Genomic DNA, 18,339 nt, shown 5'->3' with positions numbered 1-18,339 from the left:
AATATTTAAAAAAAAATAAACCAATCTACTGTTAATCACAATGAGACAAATGGCATGAATCCCTGATTGCCCTACAGTAGTGATTCTTAAAGTGTGGTCTGGAACCAGCACCTTTAGTTAGAGGGCACTTATTAGAATGCACATTTGTGGGCCCCTCCCCTGCCTTTCTGAATCCAAAACTCTGGGGGTGAGCCCAGGAATCTGTTCTAACAAACTCTCCAGGGGATTCTGATGTATGCTTCAGTTTGAGAACAGTGCCCTATGTATGGTGTTTGTTTCTTTTCACTTAAGTGAAACACTTAGGGATTACAGAAGCAGTCTTTATTTTAATGTCCTGAGTCCTGTCTTCAAATATGAGCTTATGAGATTTAATGTTTAATAAAATGCAAACTAAAAAGGACTGCAGACCAGTGTTGATAACAAAAAGAACCCAGCCCAGCTTATATTAGAAAGAGAGTTAGCATAGGTCTGTATGTTTTGACGTAGTCTGGATTTTATCCTGCAAACTAATAGGATTTAGAAGACTGATATTTTAGAAGCCAGGCTTTTATACTACTTTTATGCTATACTGAAATATGGCCATTTGTTGTGCATTGTCAAGGTCTACCAGGTCCAGAAGGTCCCCGGGGTCTCCCTGGAAATGGAGGTATTAAAGGAGAGAGAGGAAACCCAGGCCAACCTGGGCAACCTGGTTTGCCTGGTTTGAAAGGAGATCAAGGACCACCAGGACTCCAGGTACGAAATGAGAGTAGAAATTTGATGAGAAAGGGGTGTGGGTGTTTGCATTCAAAATGAGAATTCTAAGCTGTATTATTTTTATTAGTATTTACTGGTCAAGGCTCTATGCATGCCTTACTGGTGAATTACAAAAGAAGAAAAAGGCAAGTTTTCTATCTTCTTCCAACTAAAGGGACTTAGCTACTTTATAGTTAAAGGGTTCCTCAGAAGACATTTTACCTGGAGTCATTGATATGTATGTGATTTAGGTTTGAGAAACCTTCATTTCAGTGAAAGCAAATTCATAAAAGAAGATGTATATATCAGAGCATTATATGTGGATGAGACCATTCATAAGGAAGTAATTATAGTTGAGTGGGGATATTTTAGGCTTTGAAATTAGATAGAGTTAGGGTCAAATTTCAGCTCCACTGTACACTTCTGCTTTGTGTCTATGAGGAACACAGACAGACACTTTAGGTTTCTGTCTTCACCTGTAAAAAGGGCATAACATATCCCCACATTTGTATTCATGTACTTTCCACATTGGTTTGAGTGACCCAGAAAGTCACATGCTTCTTTATGGATCATTAACACTTCTTGCATTCATTCAGGAAGATTGTTGTTAGATATCACAACCAACACAACCTGGGCTCAATCTTTTAACTCTGATGACTGCTTTATAGCAGAAAAAAGAAAAAAAAAAAACATCTAAAACAGTAGTCCTTAAAGCTTTCCAACAACTAACCTTTTTTCCTCATATCATCACTATTCTAGACACATACTCTTAATTTTTGAGTCCTCTCTTTATTCGTTCTCTACTTAGTCCCTCCTCATCCATTTCCCAGGTGCTTCTAGTTCATATGTCTCTATGCCTGATTCAAGACTACTGCCTGATAGCAACATTTTATAAATCTAGTATTATCAAGTTTTATTCATTTTCTTTTGTGCAAGTTAGTTCTTACGTTTGCACCTTTTCTAATTTTTTAATGGAAATAACATTAAACATAGAAAAATTCCAAGAATGGTAAAAAAAAAAAACCTTTCATGTATCATTTACCCAGATGGACTAGTTGTTAATGTTTTGCCCCATATGTTATGTGTGTGTATATAATTATATATATATATATATATATATATATATATATATATATATATATTTGAAACATTTGAGAATAAGTTGTAACTATCATGTCTTTTTAGCACTAAATACTTTACTGCATGAGATTTCCTAAAATTAAAGATATTCTTTTATGTAATAACAGAACAGTTATCAACTTCAGGAAACTAAACATTAATATAAACTTTTATTTCTACTTTACATATTCTCATTGTGTTGGTTGACCTAGTAATTGTCCTTGATAGTATTGTTTTCCTCCAGTATGGACCAAATTATGCATTGCATTTAACTGTCATATCACTTTATGCTTCCTCAATCTGAAACAGTTGCTAAACAATGTTTTTTATTTTTTTTAAAGATTTTATTTGTTTATTTGACAGAGAGAGACACAGCGAGAGAGGGAACACAAGCAGGGGGAGTGGGAGTGGGAGAAGCAGGCTTCCCTGCTGAGCAGGGAGCCCAATGCGGGGCTCAATCCCAGGACCCCGGGATCATGACCTGAGCTGAAGGCAGACCCTTAGCAGCTGAGCCACCCAGGCGCCCCGCTAAACAATGTTTTTTTAATTTCACGATCTTGACACTGTTGAAGAAATGTAGCCCCTTCCCGTTTTTATTTTATTTTTATTTTTTTAAGATTTATGTATTTATTTGATGGGGGGAGGGGCAGAGGGAGAGGGAGAGAGAGAGAATCCCAGGCAGACTCTGTGCTGAGCATGGAGCCCAACACAGGGCTCATATCACAACTCTGACATCATGACCTGAGCCAAAATCAAGAATTGGGTGCTTAACAGACTGAGCCACCCAGGTGCCCCGTCCACCATTTTTTTAAAACAGAATGTTCCTTCTTTTTTCTGCTATTTATTCATTCTAGTTATGCATCCCCAGCTGGAATACTACATGAGTGATGTTGTGTCCTCCATCAGATATTTAGGCCCACAATGTCCATCTGCCCCTCATTGATGATCTTAATTTTGATCATTCCAACAAGTTGTTATCTGGTTTCTCCACTGCGTGGTCGCTATTCTTTCCCTGTAACTAATAAGCAAAACTATGGGAAGGTACATTAAGATCATGCAAATATACTGTTCCTCATCAAAATTTCCCCGTATATTTAATATCTATTTATGATTTTTGCCTCAACCAACCAATCTAGTGGTTGAATATAGTGATGATTTTCCAACTCTAGTGCTACCTCCACATATACCAGTTGGCCCTTCTTTTCCATGTATTATCTAGTTATTATTAGTATGGAGTCATAAATTCTTTTTTTAATGATTTATAATTTTTTAAACTGTCGTCTACTCTGATGCTCAAATTATCATTGATTTGGAAACTTCTTCAAGCTGGATCCTGTCTTTCTAACATGCCCTCCTTTTTAGCCATTTCTTACATGTTGGAATATGTTCCAGGTTTGCCCCTTTTTCAGTCCTACTGATAAAAGTTTCATTGTCCCACATTTATTCTTCCTTTAGGTACATTCTAGACTTATTCTCAACTCTTCTTTTTCCCATAGTTTTCCTGGCCCTCAAACCCAATTAATTAACAGGCCCTGCTATATTTTTTGCTAAGTCTTGCAGACTTCAGCATTTCTGTACATGTGATTCTAACCCAAGCATTTATCACCTCAGTGCTACACTTTAAAAAAAAAGTGCCTTTGTTCATGATAATAAAATAATAGCTGCCATTTATTAAGTACACACTACATGCCAGTCAGTTTTCTAAGTACTTAATATGAGCTATCTCCTTTAATCCTCACAAAAAAAAACAAACAAACCACGAAGTAGATACTATTATTTTCTCTATGTTAGAGGTGAGAAAACTATGAATCAAAGAGGTTAAAAAATCAACTAGAGGTTACACAAGCTAGTAAGGGGCGAAATTGGGATTTGAATCCTAGAAGTTTGACTCTAGAGCAAGTGCTATCAGTGAATATGAATACTGTATAATTTCACTCCCTTCCCCTTCAGTTCTTTTCTAAAATTAATGATTTTATTTATTTAGGGTAATCCTGGCCGACCAGGTCTCAATGGAATGAAAGGAGATCCTGGTCTCCCTGGTGTTCCAGGATTTCCAGGTATTTGAAGGGTTGTTTTTATATTAAACTCCTTTGGGATAAGATACCCATTTTCTGATTTGACTGGGCAAATGCTATGGCCCTGTTACTTTGCGGTGCCATTTTATGTACCTTCTTTGCAGGCATGAAGGGACCCAGTGGAGTACCTGGTTCAGCTGGCCCTGAGGGGGATCCAGGACTTGTTGGTCCCCCAGGTAAGAATTACTCCAGGAGCTAGTTATACCTGATTCTTAAGCACATTGAAGAATTTGAAAGTTTGCATTCTGTCTTTGAACTAAACTTTTAGAGTCTCAATCCCCAACAACTGAGAGCAAGTAGGCAAAACTCTCCCTCTATTTACTATCTCTCAACCTGTCTATTTTATTAAGGAAATACTGAGACCAGATCTTTCTTTTTTTTTTAAGATTTTACTTATTTATTTGTCAGAGAGATAGAGCCAGAGAGCACAAGCAGGGGGAATGGCAGAGGGAGAGGGAGAAGCAGGCTCCCCACTGAGCAGGGAGCCTGACGCGGGGCTCAATCCCAGGACCCTGGGATCATGACCCGAGCCAAAGGCAGACGCTTAACCATCTGAGCCACCCGGGCACCCCGAGACCAGATCTTTTGAGTTTAAGATGGATGCAGGACTAACAAGAATGCTTCATTAAGATTTGTATTAGATTTTATATTAACTTTCCCATATTCAGTTGAACAGATTATAAGAGCAAGTCATTTTTAATTGAAAATATTTTTAATATAAAAATAGTTCTTTTTGCTGGAGACTTATAGAAGTTTCCTGTAAACTGAAATAGGACATCTGCTAAATTCCCTTACAAGTTCAGTGGGACACTTGACAAGCACAACAAACAAGAACTGCAAATGATGTTAGAATCAGAATGGACTTGTCAGGAAATAGAATTGTCTTCTCCTGACACCAGTGTTCACAGATTTGTAATGGATTAGACTTTCTAGTAACCAAGTCATGCTTCAAGGCTCGAAAATAGGGACAATAGGCCTAATTTTTCCATTGACCCTAAAGAAATTATTCATTTTTTCAGTCTTCTGGGTGAGATGATGGCTTTCCCAAACAGATTTCTGTTGGACATGTCAACATTTCAACACATGTAACTTGTTTCTTTCGCACCAATTTTTATTCTGACCTTAGGACACTTTGGCATCCATTCCTTCTGGCTTCTCTCTTTCCTACCTTCCAATTTGTGTGTTTTGCCTCTTAGGTCCCCCTGGATTACCTGGTCCTTCAGGACAGAGTATTATAATCAAAGGAGATGTTGGTCCACCAGGGATCCCAGGCCAGCCTGGATTAAAAGGTCTGCCAGGACTACCAGGACCTCAAGGCTTACCAGGTGCCTTTGCAGATCATCATTCTAAGCCTTATCTATTCGAGAACATTTCCCTAGTTCTCATTTTACTTGTCATCGTTTGTCTCTGAGAAGAGGAGTCTCAACAACTAGTAGAATACCAGACCACCACAGATCCCATTTCCTTTTTTCTTAAAAATGTTAATTTCTCATGCCCTAATTTCCTTTAGGCCCAGTCTAATCTCTTCTAGCCAGTTCCTCTGGCTATTTTAATTTGAATGATTAGGTTAATGTTATTAAAAACTTTGTAATGAAATTAATATGCATTTAAGATCTGATGCTTTCTCTATCCCAACCACCAGAAGGATAGAAAGCTAATTTGATCAGCCATCAGCTCCCCACTGTGAGGCCTCGTGATTTTTAAACTAATTCCTGTCTAGTTGGCCATTTGACTCTATGCTTGCAGCCAATTTTGATTATACAAGAAAGCTAGAAACTAAGTTCAGTCTTTCTCGCTTATTAAGTGATTGGTTGTTAGTCTTTCCATAAACTAAGTGTACCAGGAAGTAACAACCTTACCTATGGTGAGACAGATAACAAAAGTTGGGCCTTGCACTCCTATTTTGTTCTGAGGCAAAGAGAACACAAGTGCCATATTATGGGAATCTTCACAGACACAAATCTATTGTTTAAAACTAAAGCTAAATCCTTGTCTGCTTCTTTGGCCCGGGCTTGAGCTGTTCCTTTGTGTATCTGGATTAAAGACAAGACCAGACTATGAATTTAGTAACACTCAAGAACCTTAAGTTTCCTAGATCTGTCTGGTTATGGAATTATTATACCCATATTTGAAGACCCTATTTTTTTCCCTGTAGGTCCAATTGGCCCTCCAGGAGATCCGGGACGCAATGGACTCCCTGGCTTTGATGGTGCAGGAGGGCGCAAAGGAGACCCAGGTCTGCCAGGCCAGCCAGGTGAGACAAGTAAAACACTGCTGTTGATAGTCTCAAGTCTGAAAGACCTCTAGACGTCCAGTTGGAGCTGTGAGAGTTTTCTTCTTAGGAAGAGTATAGCTAGCTGGTGAATCTGTTGTTGCGGGAAAATAGGACAGCACATACAAGGAGATTTGCCAGTATACAGAAAAGCATAGAAAGCTTGTTTTTATTTATGTGTTTAGAGTACTGGAAAACAGTTTTTCCTCAAGATGAGGTTTTTTCCAGGTATTCACTGTACTTACCTGTTCTGATAATTTTCAATATGTTGATTTAAATCCCATGACCATCTTGAAACTATTGTGAATCTTTCCACATTTGAAAATATGACAACAGAGTGTAATTTCCCCCATAAAATTCAGTAATACAGTTGTAAGGTTTGTAAAGTTTAAAGTGCTCCCCATAGAGCTTTGAGAGTCAGAGTGGCATCTTATACTGAGATGACAAATTGATTTTCAGGTTTTTAGTTCTTTCATTAACAGGTGCTCCTGATAATATTGAATCTGGTATCTACTAGATTTCCAGTATGTTCTCAAGCTACTTCCAAAAAGAATTTGAGTCACCTTGCAATAAAAAATATAAATAGAGGAGCTTAATAGACATTTTCCAAAGAAGACATACAGATGGCAACAGACACATGAAAAGATGCCCAGCATCACTAATCATCAGGGAAATACAAATCAAAACAACAGTGGGATATCCCCTTATACACATCAGAATGGCTAGAATCAAAAAGACAAGAAATAACAAGTGTTGGCAAGGACGTGGAGAAAAAGGAACCCTCATGCACTATTGATGAGAATGCAAACTGGTACATCCACTGTGGAAAACAGTATAGAGGTTCCTCAAAAAATTAAAAATATAGAATTACCACATGATCCAGTAATTTCACTACTGGGTATTTACCCAAAGAAAACAAAACACTAATTTGAAAAGATATACCCACCCCTTTGTTTATTGTAGCATCATTTACAATAACCAAGATATGGAAGCAGTCCAAGTGTTCATCAATAGATGAGTGGATAAAGAAGAGGGATATATATATATATATAGCTATTATTTAGCCATAAAAAAGAATGAGATCTTGTCATTTACAACAACATGGATGGACCTAGAAGGTATAATGCTAAGTGAAATAAGTCAGAGAGAGATAAATACCATATGAGTTCACTCATATGTGGAATTTAAGAAACAAAAGAACAAACAAAGGAAAAAAGAGACTAATAAAAAACCAGACTCTTAAATACAGAGAACAAGCTGGTGGGTGCCAGAGGAGGGAGGTGTGTTGGGGGTGAGTGAAATAGATAAAGGGGATTAAGAGTGCTCACTTATCATGATGAGCACTGAGTAATGTATAGGATTGTTGAATCACTCTATTGTATACCTGAAATGAATATGATACTGTTTATTAACTATACTTCAATAAAAAATATTAAAATTAAAAAACACACTGAAGTAAGATTGCTAAAATAGAAATAAAAGATCATAAACTCAGTAGATTTTTAATATGTATTAGCAACTCTAGACAATATAAATATAACTTTAAATAATATAAACATAAAGAATATTTATTGGCAAATAAATATCAGTGGCAGCAAGGCAGACTGGTAATACCTATGGCCTTCCTGGAACCAATACCCTGCCATTTCATTAACTGTATATCAGGGAAGGAACAAGTTAGTGTCATCTTCATCACATATGGGCATTGCTGTGAAGTTTCCCCAAAATGAAAATGCATATACACAGTGGCAGAAGGCCTGTATATAAAGAGAATTGTAAAATAGGCTCAAATCAAGAGACTAAACAGAGAAAGGGAACCGTTGGTAAATTGAAAATAGACATTTTGAAAAGGCTGCTTTCGTAGTGCCCTGCCTATTCTCTAAACAAAAAGGTATGCCTGAGAATAATTCCCCAGACAGATTCAAAGGAAAATGTTTTTCAGCACTGAAACTGGCAGACTGATGGCAACCACACCCTTCCTTTCTCGTTGATGAACAAAAAAGCAGACTGAAATTTCGTCATGGGGTTTGGACTTCTTTAGTAGAGCAAGAGACTAGATAACACACAGACTTCCCAAATAAGCATCACTTCTTCCTATCTAATGTTCCATTGCCCAGTACTCATTTAGTGCCTAATGTTGTCAACCAATTCCATTAGAAAAAATATATGTTTAAATCTCTTTGAGGGCAGGGACCATATTTTATTTATCTCCAAATCCGTGATATCTGACAATACCTTAATAGGCACTCTATAAATATTGACTAAATTAACGAGTCAAATGAGATCATAATGTTTTGTCAGTAGCCATAATAGTAGGATCAGAGCTCACTTAAATTTTGTATACTGACGATTCCATGGAAATAGGTACTCGTGGTTTGGATGGTCCCCCTGGACCAGATGGAATGCAAGGTCCCCCAGGTCCTCCAGGAACTTCCTCTATCGCCCATGGATTCCTCATCACACGTCACAGCCAGACAACAGATGCACCACAATGCCCACATGGAACTGTCCAGATTTATGAAGGCTTTTCTCTCCTGTATGTTCAAGGAAATAAAAGAGCTCATGGTCAAGACTTGGGTGAGATAACTGGCATCTTAGTTTTTACTATGTGTTTTGTTTTGAAAACCTTGTTGGATTCTGGAGTAACCTTGGGCAAAATATATATCTCTATTTGGGGTGGGGGGGCTTCCAAATTGAAGACCATGTCAAGGGCAGCTAAATATATTCACTGTAAGTTTTAAATAAATAATACGTTACCCTAAAAGCTTTAGCTAGCTAGTGTGAGGTACAATTCTTGGCCTAAAGCAGCACATTTTGGGAAAGGCCACATGTACTCTTTGTTAGCTATTAAGAAAACAGATTCCCTGGGCTCTCTACGGTATAGCAGTCGCTTGAGTGGGCAATGTTGATTCATAGGAGATAGTTTTTTCTTCTCTGACACTGGTCTTCATCAAGTTGAAAGGTAAGTTCTGAAGAGAATCTTGATTTCTAAATCAAAGAAATTAAGGTCATTTCTTAATTATGCTAGTTTATAGTTCCTAAAATAAGTGTCTTAGCTTTGTAAAGTATTATCAGAGTAGATTAAAACTATGCAAAGCACCATATTTCTATATAAAATACACTTCATTTAATGTGTTCCCGTGCATCTTCTCTATACTGTGGTGGGCAGATTGGTTGATGGGATGAGACTGGACCGGATGATTCTCAAGACATCTTCCAATCCTCAACATTTCTTTTTGTGGAATTTTGACTTTGGATTTCAAAGCCCCATTGTGTGACCTGCGGCTGCCAGTTTTAAGGATCATTATCCCCTTCTTCGTCTCCATAAAGACCTTTAAGCAGATAGTCTGGGCTCTCAGTTTCTGGAGTGTCTGTAGTAAGAGACCTCCTGAGGTCTCTTTAGCTAGGCTATTTTGTGAAAACAGTTCTGCAGCAACAGAGACCTCCAGAGGTCTTCTCTACTCACTCTATTCCCAGGGCATATGGCCATATCTGCCAGATAGTGCTGGCCCACCGGAGTCGGCATCTCCACTGACATGGAAGCCAAGAGTCACAGGTCATTTAATGAAGCCAAATATAGGAGGAGTTTGCCCGCCAACTTTCTTCTCCCACTTTTACTTTTCTTCGTCTCCTTTTCATCTTTCCTCTGCTATTTTTCCTTCCCGCATTTACTTTCTTTAGGTAGCATCTTCTCTTTCTGATTTTATAATTGACAAATCTTCATGGTGAAAATATTCTTATCTTTTACATAAATCTCTCTAGTCTTCCTCCCATAAAATTCTTCTCCTTTTAGGCCATTCTTTCTTCACTATCAGAGTCTTAACTTATACCTATAATCGAGCTTATAAACTTCAAATCCCTGACTTGATAGTCAGGGAACCATTAGAAGTTTTTGAGCACCGTGAAATTCAAAAATGTAATTCAAATAAAAAATGGAATCTGCAATCCAGTATGTCACTGTAACTTTCCAAAATGCATGTACTTGGTCAAACAAGGGCTGTCATACTATGCATTCAGACATGGAGGCTACAAACTGGCCCTGACTCAGGTACAGTATAGGCCTCAGACATGGGAAGGCCATGATATAGGGCCCAAGATCCCAAGAGTGATCCCAGATTGCAGAGTTTCTTCTATGGCTCACACAGGGATCAAACTGGAGAGAGCTTGATGGCTAAGCAAAGAATAGAGACAGCTATAAGAAACAATCACCTGATCAAATAAATACAGTCTATGGTGGATTAGTGAAAGGATTATGGTGTGTAAAAAAAGAGGGTGGAGGTAACAGATGGAATACTAAAACTGTTCTGTATAGGAGCAAAAAAAAAATACTAAGAATAATTAGTCTATTAAAGCCTTATAGTTTTAGAAAATGGGAGGCATTGAGAATTCATGAGATTTTTCTTCAAAATTCTCTCCGAAAATTTGGAGACAATACAGAATTCTGCATCATTGTGTGCAGCATAAAGCATAGATGCAACCAAACACCCCTGTTCTCCTCATTATGGGCCTTCCTTTTATGTACCTTTTCCTTTTCTTTCTCAGACCAGGGATATTGCCAACCCTGTCCCCAATTAGGCAGTAATATTTTATTATTAAATTACTTTATAAATAAAAAGAACTTTGATTTTCATTCTCCAATTTGATTTTCACAACTATGATCAAGAAACATATAGGACAAGTATTATTTTCTTATATTTTATACACAAAAAAACTGGCTAAGAGGTTAAGTGACTAATTCAAACCTCTGCACGCAGTGATGGAGATAAGAATTGAATCCCAACACCTACCAGTGCTAAATCCATTCGTTTTCAATTATGCCAATTTGTCATTCACTCTCACGTGATCTTGAGTTAGTCACCTTTCTCTGAGCCAGTTTTTTTCCTCTGAAAAAAGCATTATTTAGGCTAAATCAATGATTTTCAACCTGGGGAACTTCTGAAAAGATTCCTAGACCCATCCCAAACCCCTTATGTAAAAATTCCCAATGATTATGACGATCCACTAGGTTTAAGAAGTATTGGTCTTTTATCAGTCATCTTCAGTCTGAGATAAGCATATTCCTTTGGATACATGAGGAATTTCCAAGAACTACACAGGCATAATTTTAAAGGAATCAAGTTTCAAATCCTCAACTTTCATATGTACTTTCTCCTGAATTTGAACGGCCTGTGTATATGCTTTGGATAATCCTGTTTCCCACATCCCCTTTCACTATCACCCATTTCCCACTTTATGAAAGACTCATAGTATGGCATATTGCCTTGAAGTGTGAAAACCTCTGGGGGACAAATTCAAAGGGACAACTCAAAATAATGGTTTTGTTAAAGTCTCCATTAATTGAGGCTCTATAATTCAATCCATCTCATTAGGAAATGCATTTCCAACAAAAGTTTACTTTTTGTGTTTAGAAATTATCAAAATTTATAGTATCTGTATTTTTATAAATTCCCAATATAATGATGACAATTCAAAAAATATTTAACATGTAAACCTTATGATCATAGAAAGTTTTTAAAAGTTATTATACATTTTTGTTTCAGAGAAATATGATAGGATAATCAATAAAAAACTAAAAATAAAAAACACATTAGGATAAAACTGTGTGAGAAAAGTGGAATGGACATATAATTTCCGAATGCAAAAGGAGCATTGAATGACTTCCACTTGTTAAAGATGAGTTTATGTACTTTAAAAAAATTTTATTGTTAAGTTTCAAATCATTATGTTGGATATATATATATTTTTAAAGATTTTATTTATTTATTTGATAGAATGAGAGAGAGAGAGAGCATGAGAGGGGGGAGGGTCAGAGGGAGAAGCAGACTCTCTGCTGAGCAGGGAGCCTGATGCGGGACTCGATCCTGGGACTCCAGGATCATGACCTGAGCCGAAGGCAGTTGCCCAACCAACTGAGCCACCCAGGTGCCCCATTATGTTGGATATATTTAAAAGAGAGAAAAAGTTTGTTTTTAAATACAAGTATTCACAAAACACTAGACATGACAGCTGGTAACATTTGAAATGTGGTTTGCAAAAGTCCCAGGCTCCAGTATCACAAAGTGGAGTATAGAAAGGTAGCTTTGGAGCCAAGAGACAATAACCAATACCTTAATAACTGGTATAGTATCAATTTGAAATTCTGATGAAAAGTTTTATATCTAAACCTAAAAATGTGGGGGGGTACACCATTTTTCATCATTCTTTGGTGAATAAATAAGAATAAAAGATAACTTAGAGTTATATATAGAGATATAGATAGATGATAGATAGATAGATAGATAGATAGATAGATAGATAGATAGATAACCTCTATTGCCCTTACCAGTCCTGAATTTTTTTCCCCTTGCATCCTTCCTTTCTCTCTTATTTTTTTTCCTTTTTATTATTCACCTCCAAACCTGTTCATGGTTACTGTGCATATTGGTCAGCACTACCATTGTCCCTAGGCTCAAAGAGATTGCAAAAACAAACAAGATACATACTGAGGATGTCTTGGAAGAAGAGATGGTAGGCTGGAGAGGAAGTACTAACCAGATATTATAGAAACTCAGTGTGTGTCCTTCACTTGTTCACAATAAATTGCTCAATATTCTCCGTAATATTTTATTATGTTTATAAGTACCTCCCCAGTGTAAAAACACTGTTGGAGAATATATAATGAACTGCAACAATAAATGTCTACATAAATTATAAGATATATCCTGATTTTAGAAATGTTAAAAATGTAAGTAAACGTGCATCTTATAATTGAAGATCTAAAACAAAGTATATTTATTATCTAAGAAATGTGGGCATATTTCTCCTTGAAAGGTTGTTTGTTAGGGTTTCAAAAGAAACTAAAGTATCATCATAGTATAGTCCTTCATCCTTTTCTCCCCAATTCTCCCTAGGGACGGCTGGCAGCTGCCTTCGTCGCTTCAGTACCATGCCTTTCATGTTCTGCAACATCAATAATGTTTGCAACTTTGCTTCAAGAAATGACTATTCTTACTGGCTGTCCACGCCAGAGCCCATGCCAATGAGCATGGAGCCCCTGAAGGGCCGGAGCATCCAGCCATTTATTAGTCGGTGAGACACTGGTGTAGCTTTGACTTTTACCAATCCCCAGTTAGTTTAGCTAGTCAGAAATGAGTCTAAAGCTAATAATTTGATCATATTCTTCCCAGGTTGGGTAGGACAGAGGTGCCTTCATAATATTCAGTTAGGTATTTAGTTTAATCTGTATTAAGTGGGGATTTGCTTTTGACCAGACCCTATGATAGAAATAGTGTAATACACAAAGAAATCAGACTAATCATTAGGCAAATATATGTAAAATAATATATATATCAGTCTTGGCTAAGTGTTACAATAGATCTAATAAAATGTTATGAAAGCATAAGGAAAAGAATGTTTAATTTTAATGGGATAAATTTGGGATGACTATATGGAAGAAATGTATTTTGACCTGATTAGTACTTAAAGGATGGGAAGGACTTGAGATACAGGTAGTTATAAGGGGGAAGGGCATACTAGGCAGAGAACATGGGAATAGGTGGTAGATTGATGTATCTAGAATATAGCTTGTAAAGGTTGCATAGAGAGAAGAGATTGGAAAGTTAACTTGGACCCAGATTGTAGAAGGTTTTCAGCATCAGGTTTTATTTTGGAATTAATCTGGTATATAATGGGGAGCTTCCAAAAGTGTTTGAGCTACACTTCAGGGAAAATTACAGAGCCATCAACATGTAACATAGATTACAGAGGAGATAGTCCTAAAATAGAGAGATCAGTTAGATTGAAGGTATTGCTGTAGTCCCGGTAGGAATGGATTGGAACTGTCAGTGGGGGACGTGTATCACTTTAATACAATAGATAGGATTTGGCAGTTGATTAGTTATGAGACAGAGGAAATGATAGCTGAGGTTTGGAGCATGAGTAACTAACAGGAGAGAGGTACCATTAGTAGAGACTTCCTAGAGTTTTGCCACATTAGAACTCTAGTTTAACTCAATCTCCTAGGCATATGAGATACTGCCATTTTCATTCTGATCATGGCCCAATTGATTTAGGAGTCCACTAACCATAAAGGAGAGTCATTGGAAAGTCTAGTTTCTTTGACATTGAATATAAAGGTTAAACCTAGCTCAGCTTCTCTTAGTAGCAAATTCATGGTGCCCTTTTTAGGGCATTTGCCCAGATTTGGGGGGAATTTATTTTTTGTGAGTTTTGTCAGTCCCAACTCTTGGGAGTAAAAGGTCCTTTAAAAGTATTTCCTGTTTTGTAGATAAACTTCACCAAATTGGTTCAGTCATATGTCAGAAGGTCCCTTCATGATATTTATTAAAGATTTGGTAGACTCAGCTATATTTACTGTGTTGCAGCTTTACTTGATTTTATAGATTTAAGCCACATCTCCACATGCCTGGGTAGCTGCCCAGCATTCTGGAAATGCTGTATTTCTCTAGATGTGGCCAAATGGTTAATAAATATCCTTTGGACCAAAAATAATGGGTGGGGATTGAGAAAGTGTCTGTTTCTTGTCTTTTCCAGTTCACCAGACATTGTTGTCACTACAGTTTCAGCATTACTAAATAAATGTCTACCATCCAGTTGGGCACTTTGACAGCAAGTAGTATGTGCAATACATGAAGCCAAGCTCTTACAGCAATTATGGCATTGACTATATAGCAAGTATGAATACAAATTTAAGGCAGAATGGAAAATGAAAATGCTATGGCCTTTGTTGTGTGGTTTCTTTAAAAAAAGGCTTACAGTTGTCGTTTATAACTTTATTAAGTATATTGGGAGACAGGGCTTATGAAAAAAGCAGTTCTTGAAGTGCATTTTTCTCCTGCTTTTGTGAGCATAGAAGACACCTTAACGGGCTTCTATACCAGGAAGGCTTTTGAAAGAAGAGGGACTGCTAGTTCCCACATACTCACTGTGTAGATTGTGTCCCCCTCCTTTTCCCTTACCAGATGTGCAGTATGTGAAGCTCCAGCCGTGGTGATTGCAGTTCACAGTCAGACCATCCAGATTCCCCATTGTCCTCAGGGATGGGATTCTCTTTGGATTGGCTATTCCTTCATGATGGTATGAAATACTCTTCCTTGTCTTTGTCATCTTAGCTGACTGTCCATAATATCTGTATATCTTCCCAATACAAGGAATCCCTGTCATGTGCATGAACCTCAAATAGCTTCTGTCCAAATATTGTGTCCCCCTTCACATATTTTCTGGAATATATTTTCATAATCTGCCTGTTGCTTCTGTTGAGTACCCTTGGTGTTGATACTGTTCTCTTATCTCTTGCCCTAGATCCTTCACTGGATTTGAATTTTTGGTCATATTTAGCACGTATCTTTGGGTATTCACTAAGGTATTAGTGGCACTTTTTTCCTTATCTTTTCTAGCACACAAGCGCAGGAGCAGAGGGCTCAGGTCAAGCCTTGGCCTCCCCTGGTTCCTGCTTGGAAGAGTTTCGTTCAGCTCCCTTCATTGAATGTCATGGGCGGGGTACCTGCAACTACTATGCCAACTCCTACAGCTTTTGGCTAGCAACTGTAGATGTGTCAGACATGTTCAGGTAAGGTCCTTATGGCTTTAGTTCAGTCCTAAGCTTCCTTCAGAAGTACTAGGGAAGAGAGAAGCAATTCATGGATGGTTTATACTCAACAAATGTTAAAGATTTAGTGGACTGTGTTTTTTATTTGTGCTTGTTCTTTTCATATACTTGATTCAGGACAGAAAAACAGACTTGGCTAACATTAGGTATGTGTACTTTCAGATGGCTTGGTAGTAGTAATCCTTCGGTAGCAAACACACAAAGCAAGAAAAGGTTATGTGACCTGCTCAACAATAAGTGAGCTGCTCAACTAGACTGAGGCCACTCCAGGAATTGAAGATTGAAGCTGTGATCTATGATCCCTGCCTCAGTCCAGTGATCTCTTTTCCCAGGATGTTTTCTTCTCTTTTTTTTTTTTTTTTTGAGAGACAGAGAGCATGACGTGGGAGGGGAGGGGGAGAAGCAGGAGAGGGAGAAAGTGACTCTTAGGCAGGCTCCATGCCCAGCACAGAACCCAATGCAGGCCCCATCTCACAATCCTGAGATCATGACATGAGCCGAAATAAAGAGTTGGACACTTAACCAACTGAGTCATGAAGGTGCCCCTTTCCCAGGATGTTTTCAATGCTCTCATCCAAGTGTCTGAATGAGTAAGACCACATATAGTGTATATACTTCAGGATAGTTCAATCTTCTGGATTTTTTTTTGGTTTAAATTAATTTTTATATATTGCTTCTTTTGAGTTATCATTACTTGATATTTTTCTTACAATTATCTTTTTGCATTTCATATGCGTATGTTTTATCATTTATTCATCATCAGTTGCCCAGATCTCCCTCATTCTAGGACTGTTAGAAAAATGTGTAAGAGATAAAGAGGGAGAGACAAATAAAGGTAATAAAGAGAAGAGTCACAAAATTAGCTATGACCACTAATGGCTCTTTGGCCATACCAGTTACTGCACTAGATCACATTGCTCAAAAGTTAATCATTAAGTCGTAGGAGAGCTACTTAAGCATGAATAGGATGGATGGGTGTGAATTTGAACCAATAATAGAATTGAAAAACCAGCAAAGGCTAATTTGATCATCCTGTTTCTTATTTCCCAGCAAACCTCAGTCAGAAACGCTGAAAGCAGGAGACTTGAGGACACGTATTAGCCGATGTCAAGTGTGCATGAAGAGGACATAACATTTTGAAGAATTCCTTGTGTGTTTTTAAATGTGATATATATACATATATATATATATAAAATTCCCAGGATGCAACGTCTCACTCCTCCCAACTTTACCACTGCTGCCACCAATGGTGCTACTATATATGGCCAAGAGGACATGCCGACTAGTAACCATGGAGATTCAGATGTACCTCAACAATATGCCAGAGCGAGGTCTCTCTTAGTTTTCTATGAATGAAATAAGGAAATGAATTTACTTTTTGGGTCCAGAATGACTTTCCCCAAGGATTATAAGATGAAGATCATATATTTTGCCCAGTAACTTAAAACAGCACGTTAAAAATTCAGTTAAGAGAAGAATCACACTGAGTAAAATAAAAGACTGCAGTTTGGGGGAAGAATTATTTTTCATGGTGCTACTAATCCTACTGTATCCCAGGTTTTTAATATAAAAGTGTTAAGCTTATTTTGCTCTGTAAGTAAAGAATGTGTATATTGTGTAAACAGCCTTTTAGTTCAAAGTGTTGACTCATTTAGATGTGACCTGACATGTATCACTCTTTAAAGACAACCTAGGCAAACCTAGAATACAGACAACAAAATTTTGTATCCATGTTTATCAAAGTGAAAGAATTTATATTCTTGCATCAAGTTACTACTGAGAGTAAATTTATTTTGAGTTCTGTCCCCTAAGTTCTTATTTGACTTTTTTTTAAAAAAAAATAGGTCATTTTAGAATTTTAAATGGTCATGTTACATACCAAATTATAATATCTAATAGAACAATTTCTCTTATGCTATATTCTTCAAGATCCTCAATACCAGATGCCCCCTTTTTTAATGTTTCTTGTTTTTGCTCATCCCTAACTAGGCAAAGTCCTCCCATATAATTTTGAGAAACAAAAAAAATGATAATTTGTTCCCTGTGCTTCTTCTGTAAGAATTATTCTCCTGTGGTCTCTGCTTGTACAAGAACTGGGAAGACAATACTTGGTTAGTCTTCTCTCTTCAGTTACAAAGCCAGTTGATGTTTCTTCCTCTTTTTTATTTTGAACATTTTATTATAAATAGTCCTAGAATACCTTATTTCCCTAGTTGTCCTCTTTTCACTTCATGTTTTTTAACTCACCATTATCAATTTAATTAAAGATATCCTATGTTGTAAGAATGGATTGTTGTGTATCTCTTCAGACTATGTGTAAAAATCTGCTCATTTACAGATGGACTACACATCTGCACATCAACAAGTAGTCCCTTCTCAGAGAATCATTTAGAGCAGTTCCGAAGAGGTTTCTGCAGACTTTGATCACTCATAGCTGACAGAAGACATAGAGTAATGTAAATGTTTTCTAATAAACAGAACAACCCATTGGAAAGTACTTTTGCAATAATAAATGTATTAACAATATTGTA

The 18,339-nt window shown here is 37.2% G+C and overlaps 1 protein-coding gene across 2 annotated transcripts in view; it reads left to right on the top strand.

The window, feature by feature from the left end:
- The window catches only part of COL4A5 (collagen type IV alpha 5 chain), a 225,875-nt gene extending 207,806 nt beyond the window's left edge, over positions 1–18,069 (top strand). For both annotated transcript variants that reach the window (XM_032392788.1, XM_032392787.1), the window contains 10 exons: positions 602–735; positions 3,839–3,911; positions 4,034–4,105; positions 5,126–5,254; positions 6,085–6,183; positions 8,566–8,778; positions 13,092–13,269; positions 15,162–15,276; positions 15,597–15,769; positions 16,859–18,069. In XM_032392788.1, coding sequence (XP_032248679.1) covers positions 602–735; positions 3,839–3,911; positions 4,034–4,105; positions 5,126–5,254; positions 6,085–6,183; positions 8,566–8,778; positions 13,092–13,269; positions 15,162–15,276; positions 15,597–15,769; positions 16,859–16,940 — 1,268 coding nt within the window. In that variant the 3' untranslated portion in view covers positions 16,941–18,069. The remainder of the gene's footprint in view (positions 1–601; positions 736–3,838; positions 3,912–4,033; positions 4,106–5,125; positions 5,255–6,084; positions 6,184–8,565; positions 8,779–13,091; positions 13,270–15,161; positions 15,277–15,596; positions 15,770–16,858) is intronic.
- The last annotated feature ends 270 nt before the right edge of the window (positions 18,070–18,339 follow it).

The sequence above is a fragment of the Phoca vitulina genome, unplaced genomic scaffold (assembly GCF_004348235.1).
Source record: "Phoca vitulina isolate PV1807 unplaced genomic scaffold, GSC_HSeal_1.0 scaffold69, whole genome shotgun sequence".
Lineage (NCBI taxonomy): Eukaryota > Metazoa > Chordata > Mammalia > Carnivora > Phocidae > Phoca > Phoca vitulina.
This window is presented reverse-complemented; position numbering and strand designations above follow the sequence as displayed.